The sequence below is a fragment of the Oncorhynchus mykiss genome, chromosome 21 (genome assembly GCF_013265735.2).
Source record: "Oncorhynchus mykiss isolate Arlee chromosome 21, USDA_OmykA_1.1, whole genome shotgun sequence".
Lineage (NCBI taxonomy): Eukaryota > Metazoa > Chordata > Actinopteri > Salmoniformes > Salmonidae > Oncorhynchus > Oncorhynchus mykiss.
The window spans coordinates 61,988,408-62,007,094 of NC_048585.1; the positions used below are offsets into that span (position 1 = coordinate 61,988,408).

Genomic DNA, 18,687 nt, shown 5'->3' on the forward strand with positions numbered 1-18,687 from the left:
AGCGAAGAGGAAGTGGCGCAACAACAACAGGAATTAGAAGGGGCTAACCCTAAGCACAGCCAATCAGCCGTTGAGGTGGTCTTCCTTGCAGAATTCCAGCGGTCTCACCTCCCACAAGCTTTCCACCTATCAGCTGCCTACCCTAAGCAAAGGTCTGCCTCTACTTCCAGGGTGGGGGGGCAACAGCAGGGAGGGGCATAGTTTCGTCGGAGGAGGGGTTTACCATGGAAACAGCAAGGCGAGACGCCGGCCCAACCTCCAGTCCGCCTCCGATGTGCATCAATTGGTTATCCTGTACCCCAGTAACCCCGCCTACCAGTTCCAGCCGGTCCTTCCAACTTTTCCATAGGCAAGCTACCCATACGGACACGCCTACCTGTCGGACATATCCGTCGCCTCATTGGAGCTTGTCCCGCAGATGAGTTGTATAGACCACGCCCCTTTGGCGGGGCTGACACACCCTTCTCTCGACTCACACTCTGATTCGTAAGGCGTAACCTCTGCCCATCCAGGTTGGGATTGGCTAAGGTGTACCAGGGTGGGCTTTCAACTGGAAATGCGATATAGCAGTGAGGGAGAGGGTTACTAAACTGAGACTGTAGAATTGCGGTGTGTGTGTGAGTGTGTAGATCAGCGAGGGTTTTGTGTGTATGGTGTGTGTGTGTGTAACAGTATAACTTTAGACCGTCCCCTCGCCCCGGGCGCGAACCAGGGACCCTCTGCACACATCAACAACAGTCACCCTCGAAGCATCGTTACCCATCGCTCCACAAAAGCCGCGGCCCTAGCAGAGCAAGGGGAACCACTACTTCAAGGTCTCAGAGCAAGTGACGTCACCGATTGAAACACTATTAGCGTGCACAACCGCTAACTAGCTAGCTATTTCACATCGGTTACATGTGTCTGTGAGTGTGTAGATCAGCGAGGGTTTTGTGTGTATGGTGTGTGTATGTATGGTGTTTTGTGTGTATGGTGTGTGTATGTGTTTGTATGGTGTTTTGTGTGGGTGTGTATTTATGGTGTGTGTGTATGGTGTGTGTGTGTGTTTGTATGGTGTTTTGTGTGGGTGTGTATTTATGGTGTGTGTGTATGGTGTGTGTTTGTGTGTATGTATGGTGTTTTGTGTGGGTGTGTATTTATGGTGTGTGTGTATGGTGTGTGTATGTGTTTGTATGGTGTTTTGTGTGGGTGTGTGTGTATGGTGTGTGTGTTTGTATGGTGTTTTGTGTGGGTGTGTATTTATGGTGTGTGTATGGTGTGTGTTTGTGTGTATGTATGGTGTTTTGTGTGGGTGTGTATTTATGGTGTGTGTGTTTGTGTGTATGTATGGTGTTTTGTGTGGGTGTGTATTTATGGTGTGTGTGTGGGTGTGTATTTATGGTGTGTGTGTGTATGGTGTGTGTTTGTGTGGGTGTGTATTTATGGTGTGTGTGTGGGTGTGTATTTATGGTGTGTATTTATGGTGTGTGTCTGGGTGTGTATGTATGGTGTGTGTGTCTGGGTGTGTATGTATGGTGTGTGTGTGGGTGTGTATTTATGGTGTGTGTGTGGGTGTGTATGTATGGTGTGTGTGTGGGTGTGTATGTATGGTGTGTGTGTGGGTGTGTATTTATGGTGTGTGTGTCTGGGTGTATGTATGGTGTGTGTGTCTGGGTGTATGTATGGTGTGTGTGTGGGTGTGTATGTATGGTGTGTGTGTGGGTGTGTATGTATGGTGTGTGTGTGGGTGTGTATGTATGGTGTGTGTGTGTGGGTGTGTATGTATGGTGTGTGTGTGGGTGTGTATGTATGGTGTGTGTGTGGGTGTGTATGTATGGTGTGTGTGTCTGGGTGTGTATGTATGGTGTGTGTGTGGGTGTGTATGTATGGTGTGTGTATGTATGGTGTGTGTGTGGGTGTGTATGTATGGTGTGTGTATGTATGGTGTGTGTGTGGGTGTGTATGTATGGTGTGTGTGTGGGTGTGTATGTATGGTGTGTGTGTAGCAGGTTTGACAGAGCACATGGGTGTATTCAACACTAATGATCGTTTGAACCTTAAAAAACGGTGTTGAATTGAACCTTCGGTCACAGACCTGAGAAATGACTGTGTTTCCATTACAGGTTTTGGTCTGAATTAATCTGTCAATATAGAACGTATTCCATATGAAGGATGGGTTCTCATGAATGTACCAATCTCAGCATTTCTCCTGGTACGTACATCTCTTATTTACGGTTGAACAAACCCTATTTACATCAACAGAAATAAATTCTCATCATCCACTATTAGTATTACTTATTAATCAACATAAAAATAAAAAAACAACAAGAAATGTAATATGTAAATGTATACAGAATGTAAAGAAATAAAACTAGCTGTGAGTTTTGACGATCTGAGCCGGCTAAGAACTGAAAAACGACACTAGATGGCGCTCTGACCGCGTGATGTGGTTTCTAGGTGTTGGTTCTAAAGGTATATTCATTCTAGCCGAATGCTGGATTAGAACACTGGTCAACAATCCAAACAACTCTACACTCCTTGCTAATCATTGAACACTGTTTGACACTTCACTGTCTCTGTGTGTGTGTGTGTGTGTGTGTGTGTTTGAACAGACACTGCTTAGTTAAATAAAAGAACAGACTTTGAACAGCAAAGATTTTGTAGACCTGGCTAGTTGGACTGTTTGTATTTATTTCTTTCTTTGTGTCCCCCCCCCTCTCTTGTAGGATACAATGTAGTGTATCCTGCGCACACACCCCCATGTGGAATTCCTGGTCTCTGGCAGTGTTTGGTACTGCCGATCTGCAGTCAACAAGAACGAGTTCATCTCAGCCTATGCTGCCCTTCAGTCCCTTGACCTTTTGGCCCTGACGGAGACACGGATCAGCCCAGAGAACTCTGCTACTCCAGCTGCTCTCTCTTCATCTGACTACGTTTTCTCTCAGAGTCCGAGAGCATCTGGTCGTCGCGTGGTGGAACAGGGCTACTCATTTCTTCTAAGTGGAGATTCTCTTCTCCCATTTCCTCACTTCCCTCATCAACTCATCCCTGACTATTGGCTCCGTCCCCTCTGACTTCAAAATGGCCCGAATCGTTCCACTTCTCAAGAAACCAACCCTCGACTTATCAGACGTCAAAAACTACAGACATGTAGTTTTTGAGGAGGGAGGAGATGAGAGGGGGAGAGAGGGGGAGGGGAGAGGAGATGAGAGGGGGGATGGGAGGAGGAGGGAGGAGATGAGAGGGGGGGAGCGAGGAGATGAGAGGGGGGGGAGGGAGGAGATGAGAGGGGGGAGGGGAGGAGGAGTTGAGAGGGGGGATGGGAGGAGGGGAGAGGAGATGAGAGGAGGGGAGACAGAGGAGGTGAGAGGAGATGAGAGGGGGAGGGGAGACAGAGGAGAGGAGAGATGAGACAAAAAATGAGATATTTAGGAAGATAAAATATTAATTATTTTCTGTTCATCCACATTCAACCACCAGATGGCAGTAACAAGCAACATGTTGATGTTCTCTGTTTAGTGAGTCCTCCAGATCAGAGGCAGTAGGGAGGACCAGGGATGTTCTCTGTCGAACGCCGCCCGAACAAGGAGAGGAGCCGACTTCGGAGGAAGTCGTGACACCATGGATGTTCTCTTGATAAGTGCCTGAATTGGACCATTTCCTGTCCTGATGAGCATTCAAAATGTAACGAGTACTTTTGGGTGTCAGGGAAAACGCATGGAGTAAAAAGTACCTTAATAATTTTGGACTGTAGTGGAGTAAAAGTTGTCAAAAATATAAAGAGTAAAGATACCCAGAAAAACGACTTAAGTACTTTAAAGTATGTTTTACTAAGTACTATACACCACTGCACAAGGTTTATTTAATCAAATATATATTTTTCATAATGGTCAGGTTGTTACCAATGCACTGACATAGCTGGACTCATGGCATTTCTGCAACTTTGATAAAAAAACTACTTTGTATGTGAGTTGGGCTGTTGTCATAGAGATAGAGGACTCCTCTTGAATATAAGCCATTTTAAACATGGACATTGCCATTGAGGGCTTCCACCATTTTAAATAGTCAACTGGGTGGGTATTTCTATGAGAGGAATCAGCCAATGAAGAGAAAATGGACTACTTTAAACAGAAACCACCTCAATGGCGCTGCCCATCCCGTCACAATGGCAGATACGAAGATGACTCCTCTATCTATCTCTATGGCCTGTTGTGCCACACGCGTATCTGCCCTCTCATTGGCTAGAATGGTCCTACCTTATGGTCCCACCTTTTTTGACCAATCAGATTGGCTCTGAAAAAGAGCTGCCGTGAAAAGTTCTGATGTGATTGGTGAAAAGACCAATTAGTGGATAAAAAAAAAAAATCTGAACTGAGCTATCTGCGTAAATGCAGCCATAGAACAGTTTATGCAAACCAACCCTCCTTGTTCTATCTTGACACCTGGAGGAGTTGTCTCTGAAAACGACTGGTCACTGCAACTTCATCTTTGTCTCTGTGGTGTCTTCATGTGATGATGGGGGTATTGAAGCATCTCTCTGCTCTCCTCCTTTTCTCATCCCTTCATAGTGCGCTCTCTGAGGTGGTGGTGAAGTTCGATCCAAAGTGCAAGGGGTTCTTCCTGGATGAGAAGACTCCAAATATTTCGGGTATTTTGCTTGATGGGACTGCACAGAACCATTACAAACCGATTTGCCAGTTGTTCAACAATGTCTACCGGTATGCAACTCTTTATGACACAGCCAACAGGATCCCTGTGTTCTCAGCCTACACCTTCATCGGTACTGGGGGCGACAGCATCAAAAGACCGGCATGGAAGATAGAACCACAGGTAACTTGATTAATTAATTATTTGTGCATTAATGATAATCTTATTTAAAATGATTGAACATATACTGTATGTGTAAGATGTGTGAATACTCTTGTCAATAGATCTGTGAAGTAGATGTATCTTAAAAGTTTTTTTCAAATAAATATTGTTCCTGTAGCTGGATGAAGAGACAGATCCCAATATGGCACTGGCTACCCCGGGAATCAATTACCCAAATCAGGCTGTCAAAGAAGACTATGTTGGGGCAGAGGACACACACAAGGTGAACAGAGGTCACATGTTTCCAAATGAGCATGCGAGTGATACAGAAAGCAAGAATTCCACCTTCACCTTAACCAACTGCGTTCCGCAAGCAGTGTCCTCAAATGCGTTTAGCTGGTGTAACATGGAGAAAAGTGTCAAAAAGATTCTTGAGAACAACTGTAAGGACGCCAACAACAAGATAAAAGCCTATGTGGTGACCGGAGCGGTGCCCAGTAACGGCAACACACTGAAGAACCGGGTGAACATCCCATCTCACCTGTGGTCTGCCTATTGTTGTTACAACAGAAACCTGGAGAAGTGGATGGCCAAGGCCTATTGGAGCGAGAATGTTCCAGAGGTGTGTGGGAAAAAAAGGTTGAAACCACTTGCGTTGACAGATCTGTATGAAAAGCTGAACGTAATCTATCCCGGAGGCGAAGTCAGTGTATTTCCCCAGCAGTGTTCAAGTGATTTCCAGCTCAGGTTAGCAGGTGAATATTTAGATTTGGATGGGAAGGACGGAGGAAGAGATGGGCAAGAAGAGGATGATGAGTGTGCCTGTCCTTCTGGAAAGACTGTGAAACAGGTAGAGAACTGAATCCAGCTGCCGGACAAATGCACGATATTGACCGCAAATAGCCTAAATAGATATTGTATTTGACAATAATAAACTGTAATAATTTCAAACATTGATTACATAGATGCAATCAAGATGTTTCTGTATATATTAATGGGAATAATTGAGGACTTCCTTGATTAAAATAATTTTACCTGAATTCCTTGTGATTAGTCTTTTTGTCCAACAATAATTAAAAAAAAATACAAAATGTGCATTTGTTTGGTGGTCTCCATTTCGCTCTACGATCCCCACCGTTGTCAGGGTAATTATCTGAAGTCAGCACCGTTGTCAGGGTAATTATCTGAAGTCAGCACCGTTGTCAGGGTAATTATCTGAAGTCAGCACCGTTGTCAGGGTAATTATCTGAAGTCAGCACCGTTGTCAGGGTAATTATCTGAAGTCAGCACCGTTGTCAGGGTAATTATCTGAAGTCAGCACCGTTGTCAGGGTAATTATCTGAAGTCAGCACCGTTGTCAGGGTAATTATCTGAAGTCAGCACCGTTGTCAGGGTAATTATCTGAAGTCAGCACCGTTGTCAGGGTAATTATCTGAAGTCAGCACCGTTGTCAGGGTAATTATCTGAAGTCAGCACCGTCCGAGTATGAAGGTAGTTTTGTGCCTCCCCAAGAAACGGGCGAGATGTTGTGAAAAAATAACACATTTCCTGAGCTTATGTCTCCTAGACACAGGACAAAAACTTCAACACCTATTTGTTGACTGTCTGTTGTTGCCATTTATGAATGTGTAATTCAATGCATTTCTCTGGGCTACAGTAGTAAAGGCCAAATTCAGTATTTGATCAAATACATTTTTTTTTATATAACTTTTTGATACCTAAAGGGGTCCTAAAATTCTAATTGAAACATTTAAATCAGGCATAGTATAACCACCTAAAACCCTCCAACGGCTTACCCTTTTAACAGTGTACTACTCTCCCACTCTGCCTATGCATATATTTCTCTCACACACACACACACACACACACACACACACACACACAGAGGTTTTGTTAAAAGTATTTTAGTCTCACAACATTATTACTCAGAATATCAGCACAACAGGACCTGTTATTATTCAGCTGTATAATTGATAGGTAGCTCTTGTCCATGTTGTTACGTGCATCTAGCAGGTTCGGCACCAGCCAAGTCGCGCGTAACGCCTTGGACCAGATCTAAATCATTAGGATGTAGTGCCAACAACACGTTACAGTTAGATTTGCATCCCAAATGGCACACTATCCCCTTTATAGGGCACTACTTTAAAAGCAGGGCACTATGGCCAATAGGGCTCAGGTCAATAGCAGTAGGGAATAGGGAGGCATTTGGGACTCCGCTTAGTTAGATATTACAACAGTTAACCAGAGAGTGTGACAGACAACAGGAGACACCTCTATAATAGAAAATAAACCAACTATTTAAAAATAAATCACATAACAATGACTGCAGAGAGTGAGTGAAATATATATATATATAGTCACACCAATCTATCACCGGTCGATCAAAAACCAATAAATATCACCAGGTCTGTAGCACTCAGTGATTTATTTTACTGTAGAAACGGAGTGTGTCAGTTTTTACAGTAAAAATCAGATTCTACAGTAGAAAAAAAAAATATTGGTGTGATGGCGAGTGCAGGCTCCTCCAGGTTTCCTCCCAGTCCAGTAGGGGACTATTAGTCCTAACAGCCAGTCCAGTAGGGGACTATTAGTCCTAACAGCCAGTCCAGTAGGGGACTATTAGTCCTAACAGCCAGTCCAGTAGGGGACTATTAGTCCTAACAGCCAGTCCAGTAGGGGACTATTAGTCCTAACAGCCAGTCCAGTAGGGGACTATTAGTCCTAACAGCCAGTCCAGTAGGGGACTATTAGTCCTAACAGCCAGTCCAGTAGGGGACTATTAGTCCTAACAGCCAGTCCAGTAGGGGACTATTAGTCCTAACAGCCAGTCCAGTAGGGGACTATTAGTCCTAACAGCCAGTCCAGTAGGGGACTATTAGTCCTAACAGCCAGTCCAGTAGGGGCCTATTAGTCCTAACAGCCAGTCCAGTAGGGGACTATTAGTCCCAACAGCCAGTCCAGTAGGGGACTATTAGTCCTAACAGCCAGTCCAGTAGGGGACTATTAGTCCTAACAGCCAGTCCAGTAGGGGACTATTAGTCCTAACAGCCAGTCCAGTAGGGGACTATTAGTCTATAGGGCCCTAGTCTAAAGTAGTGCACTATATAGGGAATAGGGTTCTATAGGGCCCTGGTCTAAAGTAGTGCACTATATAGGGAAAAGGGGCTCTGGTCAAACGTTGAGTGGTGCACCATTTGGGACATATCCACTAAGACCAGTTAGTTATTCCAGACAGAGGCAGTTTAGACAGTTTGATCTAGTTGGATCTAGTTTGATCTGGTTGGATCTAGTTTGATCTGGTTGGATCTAGTTTGATCTGGTTGGATCTGGTTTGATCTAGTTTGACTTGGTCATGTTAATGTTTGTTCTCACGCTCCTTCCAATACCATATCTCCCTTAGTACATCTCTCTGTTCCTCTCCATGTCAGGGGTTCCCTAATGTTTTAACTCGGGGTCCCTCTTCCAGCATTGAGGAACCCCCCCCCCATTTCTATGGGTTCCTCTCCCCTCTATGTGATGTTCTGTATGGGCTCCTCTCTCCTCTATGTGATGTTCTGTATGGGCTCCTCTCTCCTCTATGTAATGTTCTGTATGGGCTCCTCTCCCCTCTATGTGATGTTCTGTATGGGCTCCTCTCCCCTCTATGTGATGTTCTGTATGGGCTCCTCTCCCCTCTATGTGATGTTCTGTATGGGCTCCTCTCTCCTCTATGTGATGTTCTGTATGGGCTCCTCTCCCCTCTATGTGATGTTCTGTATGGGCTCCTCTCTCCTCTATGTAATGTTCTGTATGGGCTCCTCTCCCCTCTATGTGATGTTCTGTATGGGCTCCTCTCCCCTCTATGTGATGTTCTGTATGGGCTCCTCTCCCCTCTATGTGATGTTCTGTATGGGCTCCTCTCCCTCTCTATGTGATGTTCTGTATGGGCTCCTCTATGTGATGTTCTGTATGGGCTCCTCTCCCCTCTATGGGCTGTTCTGTATAGGTTCGCTGATCTTCAGACAGCCCCAGTAGATCATTCTGCACATGCTCAGTACAGCCAGGAGAATCAGGAAGACCCAGGAGGCATAGATCCCTCTGTTGAGCAAGGCTGATTTACACGTTCCCAACTAGAGGGGGAAACAGAGAGGGGGAAAAAAACAGAGAGGTTAGAGTACTAGGCATAGTTCCATCTGACTTCCATGTTCCCACCTAGATAGAGAAACAGAGAGGTTAGAGTACTAGGCATAGTTCCATCTGGCTTCAATGTTCCCACCTACAGATGCTTACACACACACAATTGTGACTGAAATAGTATCTTCAGAAACTAAACTCACCACTAGTCCTGCCGTGCCGCCAGTGAAAACCAAAAACAACAGGAAACACCACAAGCCCCGCCTCCTGGGGTACCGCCGGCCAACAGAAGAGCTGCAACAGAGATAAAACAGGAAGTCACTACAGGAACAGAGTTGAAGATTGATAATAAGGAAAAAGCTGATGCGAGATGGTATATAGACTCACACTTTTCTGCAGTGGGGGCATCTGGCTAACGTTCTGTCTGAGAAATCAGTCCACTGACAACACACACAGTACACAACTGTTAGTTTACACTACTACCCCCCCCCCCCTTCCCTCAGACACACACACGATCCTACCAGGAATGTGTTTCTGCAGTGTCCACAGACCACTCTGACCCCAGCGAGTTGTTGAGGTTCTGGACTGCCTGAACCGGACCCTGCAGCAGGCACCAGACCCAAGTTCATGACACGCTTACTGGAACACAGGCGAGCACGCGCACACACACACACACGATCAGTTACAATCCTTAACCCCTGACACACCAAACAGAATGGACTCTAGCCTAGATCCTTCCAATCTTCTCCCTCTCCCATTCTCCCTACCAAACATTGTCCTTTCTCTCTCTCTCTCCAGCCCGTCACCTTCCACTCTCTCTACCTGTCTATATGTCCCCTATCTCCATCTCTCTCTCACCAGTAAAGTCGGGGACAGGCGATCCTCTGGGAGGTGACTTTACAGATGAGGAGACAGTTACAGGGGCAGCGTACATACTTCTTCCCTGCTGGAGCATTCTTTATAGGCTGGAGAGAGACGATGATAAGAGTTAGTTCTGATAACTAATTAATAGTATCCTTCCATCAGTCTCCAGTGTGTGTGTGTGTGTGTGTGTTGTAAGTAGATAGAACTGTGTCTGCATTCTGCTCACCGTAGCCTCATTGCAGATGACACACTTGACTACGTGTTGGTGTGTCTTTCCCTCCACGTTGATGGCACTCTGACACACCCTTATAATACAAAACACAATACAACTTTATTGTCCAAAATGTTACAACAAAACAACAGATTTGCCTTCTGCTGAATGTTTAACCCTGTTTATCTAGTCCTCGGCCAAGGATTCAAAAGGGCAACATCTCAGCTACAGGTTCATCTGCTTAGCTGCTGAGGTAGGACGTATAGAGTGAAAGAGTGTGTGTTGCTGGGTTACCTACCTGCAACTGATGATGGGGGAGCTGCCAATGTCTGGGCTGCCCAGGGGAGAGTAGGGAGGCGGGGCTTCACCGAACAGGACTGGAGGAGGGGCACTGGGGCTGAGGAATGGAGGGGCACTGGGGCTGAGGAATGGAGGGAAACCTGGGGCAGAGGACGGGAGGGGAGAGAGGTGGGTAATATATATATTTATTTATTTATTTTTTTTTGGGGGGGGGGACAGAGTAGAAGGAGGAGGGAATTCGGGAAGAAAGGCAGAGAGAGGGTATGGGGGTTGAGAAATAGAATGACAGGAAATACATTTTTTTTTATTTTTTAAGAGGAATGATTCGTTCACACAAAAGCTTTCACTTCAGAGTTCACATAACTGTCTAGAAATAGAATATGGAAGTGAAATCAGTTGTTATTGCTGGATAGATACCCTCTTCTACTAGGTAGTTACTATTCAGCCAGCTAGTAGCTACGGGGAAAGAAAACCTGTAAATAGCCGAGTTGTTAATAAACTAGCTAGCTAGAGAGCTTATAGTGCATCCAGCTAAGCTAGCTAGTTGACCTTAGTTAGCTAGGTAGTTAGCTACTGTTGTTAGCTAGGTAGTTAGCTACTGTTGTTAGCTAGGTAGTTTGCTACTGTTGTTAGCTAGGTAGTTAGCTACTGTTGTTAGCTAGGTAGTTAGCTATTGTTGTTAGCTAGGTAGTTAGCTATTGTTGTTAGCTAGGTAGTTAGCTACTGTTGTTAGCTAGCCAGCTATAGTAACATAGCCACTGCCAGCTGTTGTTATAGTTACTCACTCTGTGGCCTCGGGGGAAAGCCATACGAGGCACCATTCGTCCCGTCGTGCTGGTCCGAAAGCAACGGGCTACGCTCTCCATCCGCCATAGAGTAGCTAGTGGGAACCAGCGCAGGCTGTAGCGGGGTGTCGAGTGCCCAAACTGGGGTAGTGTGTATGACCGGGACGGCTAGCTGTAGTATTCACATGATCACGGAAACCAGGAAGCCCAACAAACCAACAACACTCTGTCACATGACTCGTTAGTCGTTATGCAAGTGATGGACGTGATGTTCAACCAATTGTCGTCCTCAATATAAATCGGGAAGCCGGAAGTCGTCTAGTGATTGGTTCGTTGTTGTTGTTGCCAAACCCATGCATCATACGGCCACTTATTTTACAGCTCAATGTACAACCACGTTTTTTCCACCGGGGCGCAACAACGCGAGATTTCAGGGAACGCTTGAGAAACAGACCAGGTCGTTTTTTAATTTATATATATATGAAAAAAAAAAAAAAAAAAAATCTTCCTTATTGCTTTGTGTAATCTCTCTGGCTGTTCTGTTTTTTGTGTTTTGCATGTTACTGTTTTTTATTTTTATTTTTTTGTAAACAGTAACATGCAAAACACAAAAAAACAGAACAGCCAGAGAGATTACACAAAGCAATAAGGAAGAGAAAAAAAATCTAAATAAAATCATTCAAATCCACATTATATCAATTGAAATACAGGCATGTAGCGAATACATTTGGTTGACATTTTGTTTTGTTAAACGTTTTAATGACTCAAAATAGTTTTCCAAATCAGATCTAATAAAAATTAAGAAAATGGGCTTTTTCTTCATAGATTTTAATTTGTGTATGAAAAATAATTCCTAATAAAATAAAGAGGTTTATGACATACTCACATTTCAATTGTGTAATCAGTGTAGTAAAATATACATATGAGATAAATAATGTAGGGTATGTAAACATTATATTAAGTAGCATTGTTTAAAGTGGCTAGTGATATATTTTACATCATTTCCCATCAATTCCCATTATTAAAGTGGCTGGAGTTGAGTCAGTGTGTTGGCAGCAGCCACTCAATGTTAGTGGTGGCTGTTTAACAGTCTGATGGCCTTGAAGCTGTTTTTCAGTCTCTCGGTCCCAGCTTTGATGCACCTGTACTGACCTCGCCTTCTGGATGATAGCGGGGTGAACAGGCAGTGGCTCGGGTGGTTGTTGTCCTTGATGATCTTTATGGCCTTCCTGTGACATCGGGTGGTGTAGGTGTCCTGGAGGGCAGGTAGTTTGCCCCCGGTGATGCGTTGTGCAGACCTCACTACCCTCTGGAGAGCCTTACGGTTGTGGGCGGAGCAGTTGCCATACCAGGCGGTGATACAGCCCGTCAGGATGCTCTCGATTGTGCATCTGTAGAAGTTTGTGAGTGCTTTTGGTGACAAGCCAAATTTCTTCAGCCTCCTGAGGTTGAAGAGGCGCTGCTGCGTCTCGAGCTTGATGACGAGCTTGGAGGGCACTATGGTGTTAAATGCTGAGCTGTAGTCGATGAACAGCATTCTCACATAGGTATTCCTCTTGTCCAGATGGGTTAGGGCAGTGTGATTGCGTCGTCTGTGGACCTATTTGGGCGGTAAGCAAATTGGAGTGGGTCTAGGGTGTCAGGTAGGGTGGAGGTGATATGGTCCTTGACTAGTCTCTCAAAGCACTTCATGATGACGGAAGTGAGTGCTACGGGGCGGTAGTCGTTTAGCTTAGTTACCTTAGCTTTCTTGGGAACAGGAACAATGGTGGCCCTCTTGAAGCATGTGGGAACAACAGACTGGGATAGGGATTGATTGAATATGTCCGTAAACACACCAGCCAGCTGGTCTGCGCATGCTCTGAGGGCGCGGCTGGGGATGCCGTCTGGGCCTGCAGCCTTGCGAGGGTTAACACGTTTAAATGTTTTACTCACCTCGGCTGCAGTGAAGGAGAGTCCGCATGTTTTGGTTGCGGGCCGTGTCAGTGGCCCGTAGAGGCTATATACAGGGGGTACCGGTACAGAGTCAATGTGGAGGCTATATACAGGGGGTACCGGTACAGAGTCAATGTGGAGGCTATATACAGGGGGTACCGGTACAGAGTCAATGTGGAGGCTATATACAGGGGGTACCGATACAGAGTCAATGTGCAGAGGCATCGGTTATTTGTGGTAGTATGTACATGTAGGTAGAGATACTAAAGTGATTATCCATAGATGACAACAGAGAGTAGCAGTGGTGTAAAGAGGGGATGGGGGGGCACTGCAAATAGTCTGGGTATCAATTTGACTAGATGTTCAGGAGTCTTATGGCTTGGGGGGTAGAAGCTGTTTAGAAGCCCCTTGGACCTAGACTTGGCGCTCCGGTACCGCTTGCCGTGCGGTAGCAGAGAGAACAGTCTATGACTGGGGTGGCTGGGGTCTTTAACAATTTTTAGGGCCTTCCTCTGACACCACTTGGTATAGAGGTCCTGGACGGCTGGAAGCCTGGCCCCGGGATGTACTGGGCCGTTTGCATTACCCTCTGTAGTGCCTTGCGGTTGGAGGTAAAGCAGTTGCCGTACCAGGCAGTGATGCAACCATGCTCTCGATGGTGCAGCTGTAGAACCTTTTGAGGATCTCAGGACCCTTGCCAAATCTTCTCAGTTTCCTGAGGTGGGAATAGGTTTCGTCGTGCCCTCTTCACGACTGTCTTGGTGTGTTTGGACCATGTTAGTTTGTTGGTGATGTGGACACCAAGGAACTTGAAGCTCTCAACCTGCTCCACTGCAGCCCCGTCGATGAGAATGGGGGCGTGGCTCTGTCCTTTTTTTCCCTGTAGTCCCCAATCATCTCCTCTGTCCTGATCACATTGAGGGAGAGGTTGTTGTCCTGGCACCACACGGACAGGTGCCTGACCTCCTCCCTATAGGATGTCTCGTCATTGTCGGTGATCAGGCCTACCGCTGTTGTGTCATCGGCAAATTTAATGATGGTATTGGAGTCGTGCCTGGCCGTACAGTCATGAGTGAACAGGGAGTACAGGAGGGGACTGAGCACGCACCCTTGAGGGGCGTTGAGGATCAGCATGGCAGATGTGTTGTTACCTACCCTCACCACCTGGGGGCGGCCCGCCAGGAAGAATGTGCCTTCAAAATTCCTCCACAGCAACAACTTCAGGAAGTGGTTGGTGTGAGTCAAAGGTGGCATAACCAGATACTGAGTGTAAACGGGGAAATTACTTTTTCACCCAGGGGCATTTGGCTGTTGCATAACTTTGTTCATTAAATAATTATGTTATTGTTGTGTTATTTGTTCATTCGGGTTCCCTTTATCTAATATTAGGATTTGGTTGAAGATTTGACAACATTCAGTATCAGAAATATGTAAAAAATAGAGAGCTCTGTACATCTGGGGGGGGTAACGGCAACAACATTGAGTGGAGGTTTTGAAGAGTGTTCATTCACAGGTAGGTAAATTATAGCCTCCAAAACTTTAAATCTCAGACACCCAGCGCATCTGTCCACAAGCGATTACAACCTGGTGCCCGTTATTACTGAATCGACTGCAGCTGAGAACAAACTAAACCTTAAAAAAAATTGTGAATTTAGTGAAAACTTACCCATTTGTAACAAGCATGGCAAGAAGCATGTTGTTGTTCCACCTCTAATTAAAAACTGCTATTACCGATAAAAAAGATTAAATAAAAAAAGTTTAGTTATTACAATTAACTACAATACTTGTGTAATTACACTATAATAAAGAACCCCTTAAAATGAAGTGTTACTCAAATCAGGTAACTAAGAAATGAGCTGTAAAGATCCTTGAATAGTTATGACTGGTTCGAGCTCTCTGTTGTGTCGGAAGACGACGGCGGCGTTGCTACTTAACGCAGATCCCAGGTCAGTTTTGAGATCCACCGGCGTCATCGGCGATGGGGTTATAGCTGGACGTTTGACTGGTCTTGGAACTGTGACGGGAAGCCTATCCCCACCAACCTCTTTTAAACGTTTTTTTATTTATTTTTTATCAAATGACTATCGTATTGGTTGATTAAAAGCAGGACTTTATTAATATAATGAGTCATCAAGTAATGTCACGAGTTAATTCACGCAAGAAAACTCGAGAAAATATCAACTCCACAGAGCGCCGTTGGCTACACTGAATGGCTAAATGACTTCCGGACACGAAGGGTCCGTGCGGCTCCTCCTCACTACTCTGTACGACCGGGGTTGACCGGGTTTAGGCAACTCTGTCCCTGTAGAGCTGCAGGTACTGCAGGTATTATATTCCAACTAGGCACCACACCTGACCAACGGAGCTAATTGATCAGTTCGGTGATTGTCTAAATTCGACACACCTGGTCGTACAGGTCCGGTAAAAAACACGAAATGGCTGAGGCACTCCGGGACCAGGGTTTTCCTACCGGATGTAGATCAAATCTCTAAATGCAACAAAAAATAAACTCCTCACACAAAATAAATACCAGATTTAAAATATTTTACTTCCACATAATGCAGTAGTCCCCAGCAGCATTTAGAAAAAACACACACAGTTGTAGTTCACAGTCAGAGATACACACAATACGTCCAAAATGGCACCCCATTCCCTTTAAAAGTAGTGCACTAAATTGGGAATAAGAGTGCCATTTGGGGACATATGCACAGTAAAATATCGATATATTGATAAATGTAAACGTCATCATGAAAACACGATTCCTCCTCTGTACACATATATACATTCCACTCCGCTGTCAACAAAACAAAATCAAGATTTAAAAAAAAAACAACGAGTCGGTATCCCTGACGGCGCCCTATTCCCTACAGAATGCACCGTAGGGGCTCTGGTCAAAAGTAGTGCACTAAATAGGGAATAACGGGTGCCCTTTTGGGACCAGGACGCAGCCAGTAACAATATCATTATAAATAAATAAAAACTGTTAACGTTTCAACATAAAACCAAGAGGCAAACCAAGTACCCTGATCATGTTGTTAGAATCAACGTAATGGTACTCTGGTAGTTAGTGCACTATATAGGGAGAATAGGGTGGGGGCGGCAGGGTAGCCTAGTGGTTAGAGCGTTGGAGGTTGCAAGTTCAAACCCCCGAGCTGACCAGGTACAAATCTGTCTCTCTGCCCCTGAACAAGTGTTCCTAGGCCGTCATTGAAAATAAGAATTTGTTCTGAACTGACTTGCCTAGTTAAATAAAGGTTAAATAAATAAAGGTGCTGTTTGGGACGAATACCATATCTCCCCTTCATATGAATAGAACACATAAAATACACTGAGTATACAAAATATTAAGAACACCTTCCTAATGTTGACTACCTAGCATACTAAATATTAAGAACACCTTCCTAATGTTGACTACCTAGCATACTAAATATTAAGAACACCTTCCTAATGTTGACTACCGAGCATACTAAATATTAAGAACACCTTCCTAATGTTGACTACCTAGCATACTAAATATTAAGAACACCTTCCTAATGTTGAGTACCTAGCATACTAAATATTAAGAACACCTTCCTAATGTTGAGCACCTAGCATACTAAATATTAAGAACACCTTCCTAATGTTGAGTACCTAGCATACTAAATATTAAGAACACCTTCCTAATGTTGAGTACCTAGCATACTAAATATTAAGAACACCTTCCTAATGTTGAGTACCTAGCATACTAAATATTAAGAACACCTTCCTAATGTTGACTACCTAGCATACTAAATATTAAGAACACCTTCCTAATGTTGAGTACCTAGCATACTAAATATGAAGAACACCTTCCTAATGTTGAGCACCTAGCATACTAAATATTAAGAACGCCTTCCTAATGTTGACTACCTAGCATACTAAATATTAAGAACACCTTCCTAATGTTGAGTACCGAGCATACTAAATATTAAGAACACCTTCCTAATGTTGACTACCGAGCAAACTAAATATTAAGAACACCTTCCTAATGTTGACTACCTAGCATACTAAATATTAAGAACACCTTCCTAATGTTGAGTACAGCAAACTTTTGCCCTCAGAACACGCTCAATTTGTTGGGACATGAACTCTAAAAGATGTCAAAAGTGTTCCACAGGGATGCTGGTCCATGTGGACTCTACAAGGTGTTGAAAGCGTTCCACAGGGATGCTGGTCCATGTTGACTCTACAAGGTGTCTAAAGCGTTCCACAGGGATGCTGGTCCATGTTGACTCTACAAGGTGTTGAAAGCGTTCCACAGGGATGCTGGCTCATGTTGACTCTACAAGGTGTTGAAAGCGTTCCACAGGGATGCTGGTCCATGTTGACTCTACAAGGTGTTGAAAGCGTTCCACAGGGATGCTGGCCCATGTTGACTCTACAAGGTGTTGAAAGCGTTCCACAGGGATGCTGGTCCATGTTGACTCTACAAGGTGTCTAAAGCGTTCCACAGGGGATGCTGGCCCATGTTGACTCTACAAGGTGTAGAAAGCGTTCCACAGGGATGCTGGCCCATGTGGACTCTACAAGGTGTTGAAAGCGTTCCACAGGGATGCTGGCCCATGTTGACTCTACAAGGTGTAGAAAGCGTTCCACAGGGATGCTGGCCCATGTGGACTCTACAAGGTGTTGAAAGCGTTCCACAGGGATGCTGGCCCATGTTGACTCTACAAGATGTCAAAAGCGTTCCACAGGGATGCTGGCCCATGTGGACTCTACAAGGTGTTGAAAGCGTTCCACAGGGATGCTGGCCCCATGTTGACTCTCTACAAGGTGTTGAAAGCGTTCCACAGGGATGCTGGTCCATGTTGACTCTACAAGGTGTCGAAAGCGTTCCACAGGGATGCTGGTCCATGTTGACTCCAAATGCTTCCTACAGTTGTATCAAGTTGGCTGGATGTCCTTTGGGTGTCGGACCATTCTTGATACACGGGAAACTGAAAAACCCAGCAGCCTTACAGTTCTTGATGTAACCGATGTGAAACGGCTAGCTTAGTTAGCGGTGGTGCGCGCTAAATAGCGTTTCAATCGGTGACGTCACTTGCTCTGAGACCTTGAAGTAGTGGTTCCCCTTTGCTCTGCAAAGGCCGCGGCTTTTGTGGAGCGATGGGTAAACGATGCTTTGTGGGTGACTGTTGTTGATGTGTGCAGAGGGTCCCTGGTTCGCGCCCGGGTCGGGGCGAGGGGACGGACTAAAAAGTTATACTGTTACATTGACACAAACCGGTGCGCCTGGAACATACCAACCCTGTTCAAAAGCACTTCAATATTTTGTCTTGACCTTTCACCCTCTGAATGGCAACACATACACACTCCATGTCTCAATAGTTTCAAGGCTTAAAAATCCTTCTTTAACCCGTCTCCTCCACTTCATCTACACTGACTGAAGTGGATTTAACAAGTGACATCAATAAGGGATCATAGTTTTAAACCTGGATTCACCTGGTCAGTCTGTGTGGAAAGAGCAGGTGTTCCTAATGTTTTGTACACTCAGTGTGCGTACAGGTAGTAGACCTGGGTTCAAATACTATTCGACATAATTTCAGAAAAAGTATCTAGGCTTGATTGAGCTTCTCGACATTAAAAAAAATAAAAAAATAAATAGAAAAGTCCCAAAAGTACAAACCCTGGCCATCTGGCATTCGAGGCGGACTGAAGCAAACGCTCAAATCA

At 44.9% G+C, this 18,687-nt stretch overlaps 2 protein-coding genes across 4 annotated transcripts; one reads left to right on the plus strand and one right to left on the minus strand.

The window, feature by feature from the left end:
* Positions 1–4,363: 4,363 nt before the first annotated feature.
* On the plus strand, positions 4,364–5,828 carry LOC110512266 (endonuclease domain-containing 1 protein). The gene is made up of 2 exons (XM_021592755.2): positions 4,364–4,809; positions 4,967–5,828. The coding sequence occupies exons 1-2, from the start codon at positions 4,492–4,494 to the stop codon at positions 5,648–5,650; spliced, it is 1,002 nt and encodes a 333-aa protein (XP_021448430.2). The 5' UTR covers positions 4,364–4,491; the 3' UTR covers positions 5,651–5,828.
* A 577-nt stretch (positions 5,829–6,405) lies between these two features.
* On the minus strand, positions 6,406–11,325 carry LOC110512265 (type I phosphatidylinositol 4,5-bisphosphate 4-phosphatase-A). Of its 3 annotated transcripts, XM_036958348.1 has the most exons (9): positions 11,062–11,321; positions 10,275–10,416; positions 9,992–10,070; positions 9,760–9,866; positions 9,423–9,540; positions 9,289–9,341; positions 9,105–9,195; positions 8,725–8,897; positions 8,494–8,565 (listed from the first exon to the last, which is right to left on the minus strand). In XM_036958348.1, the coding sequence occupies exons 1-8, from the start codon at positions 11,147–11,149 to the stop codon at positions 8,754–8,756; spliced, it is 822 nt and encodes a 273-aa protein (XP_036814243.1). In that variant the 5' UTR covers positions 11,150–11,321; the 3' UTR covers positions 8,494–8,565; positions 8,725–8,753. The 3 variants fall into 3 exon arrangements, with proteins under 3 accessions (XP_036814244.1, XP_036814242.1, XP_036814243.1); XM_036958349.1 differs by having other exon boundaries at positions 6,406–8,897; positions 10,275–10,393; positions 11,063–11,325; XM_036958347.1 differs by having other exon boundaries at positions 6,406–8,897; positions 11,062–11,320.
* Between the last annotated feature and the right edge of the window lie 7,362 nt (positions 11,326–18,687).

Bases quoted from the DNA above. Each gene is read 5' to 3' on its own strand.
- LOC110512266 (XM_021592755.2), top strand. From the start codon at position 4,492: ATGATGGGGGTATTGAAGCATCTCTCTGCTCTCCTCCTTTTCTCATCC. The intron at 4,810-4,966 runs GTAACTTGATTA...TTGTTCCTGTAG, and splicing joins CATGGAAGATAGAACCACAG to CTGGATGAAGAGACAGATCC.
- LOC110512265 (XM_036958347.1), bottom strand. From the start codon at position 11,149: ATGGCGGATGGAGAGCGTAGCCCGTTGCTTTCGGACCAGCACGACGGG. The intron at 9,867-9,991 runs GTGAGCAGAATG...GTCTCTCTCCAG, and splicing joins TCATCTGCAATGAGGCTACG to CCTATAAAGAATGCTCCAGC. The intron at 8,898-9,104 runs GTGAGTTTAGTT...TTCCCCCTCTAG, and splicing joins GCGGCACGGCAGGACTAGTG to TTGGGAACGTGTAAATCAGC.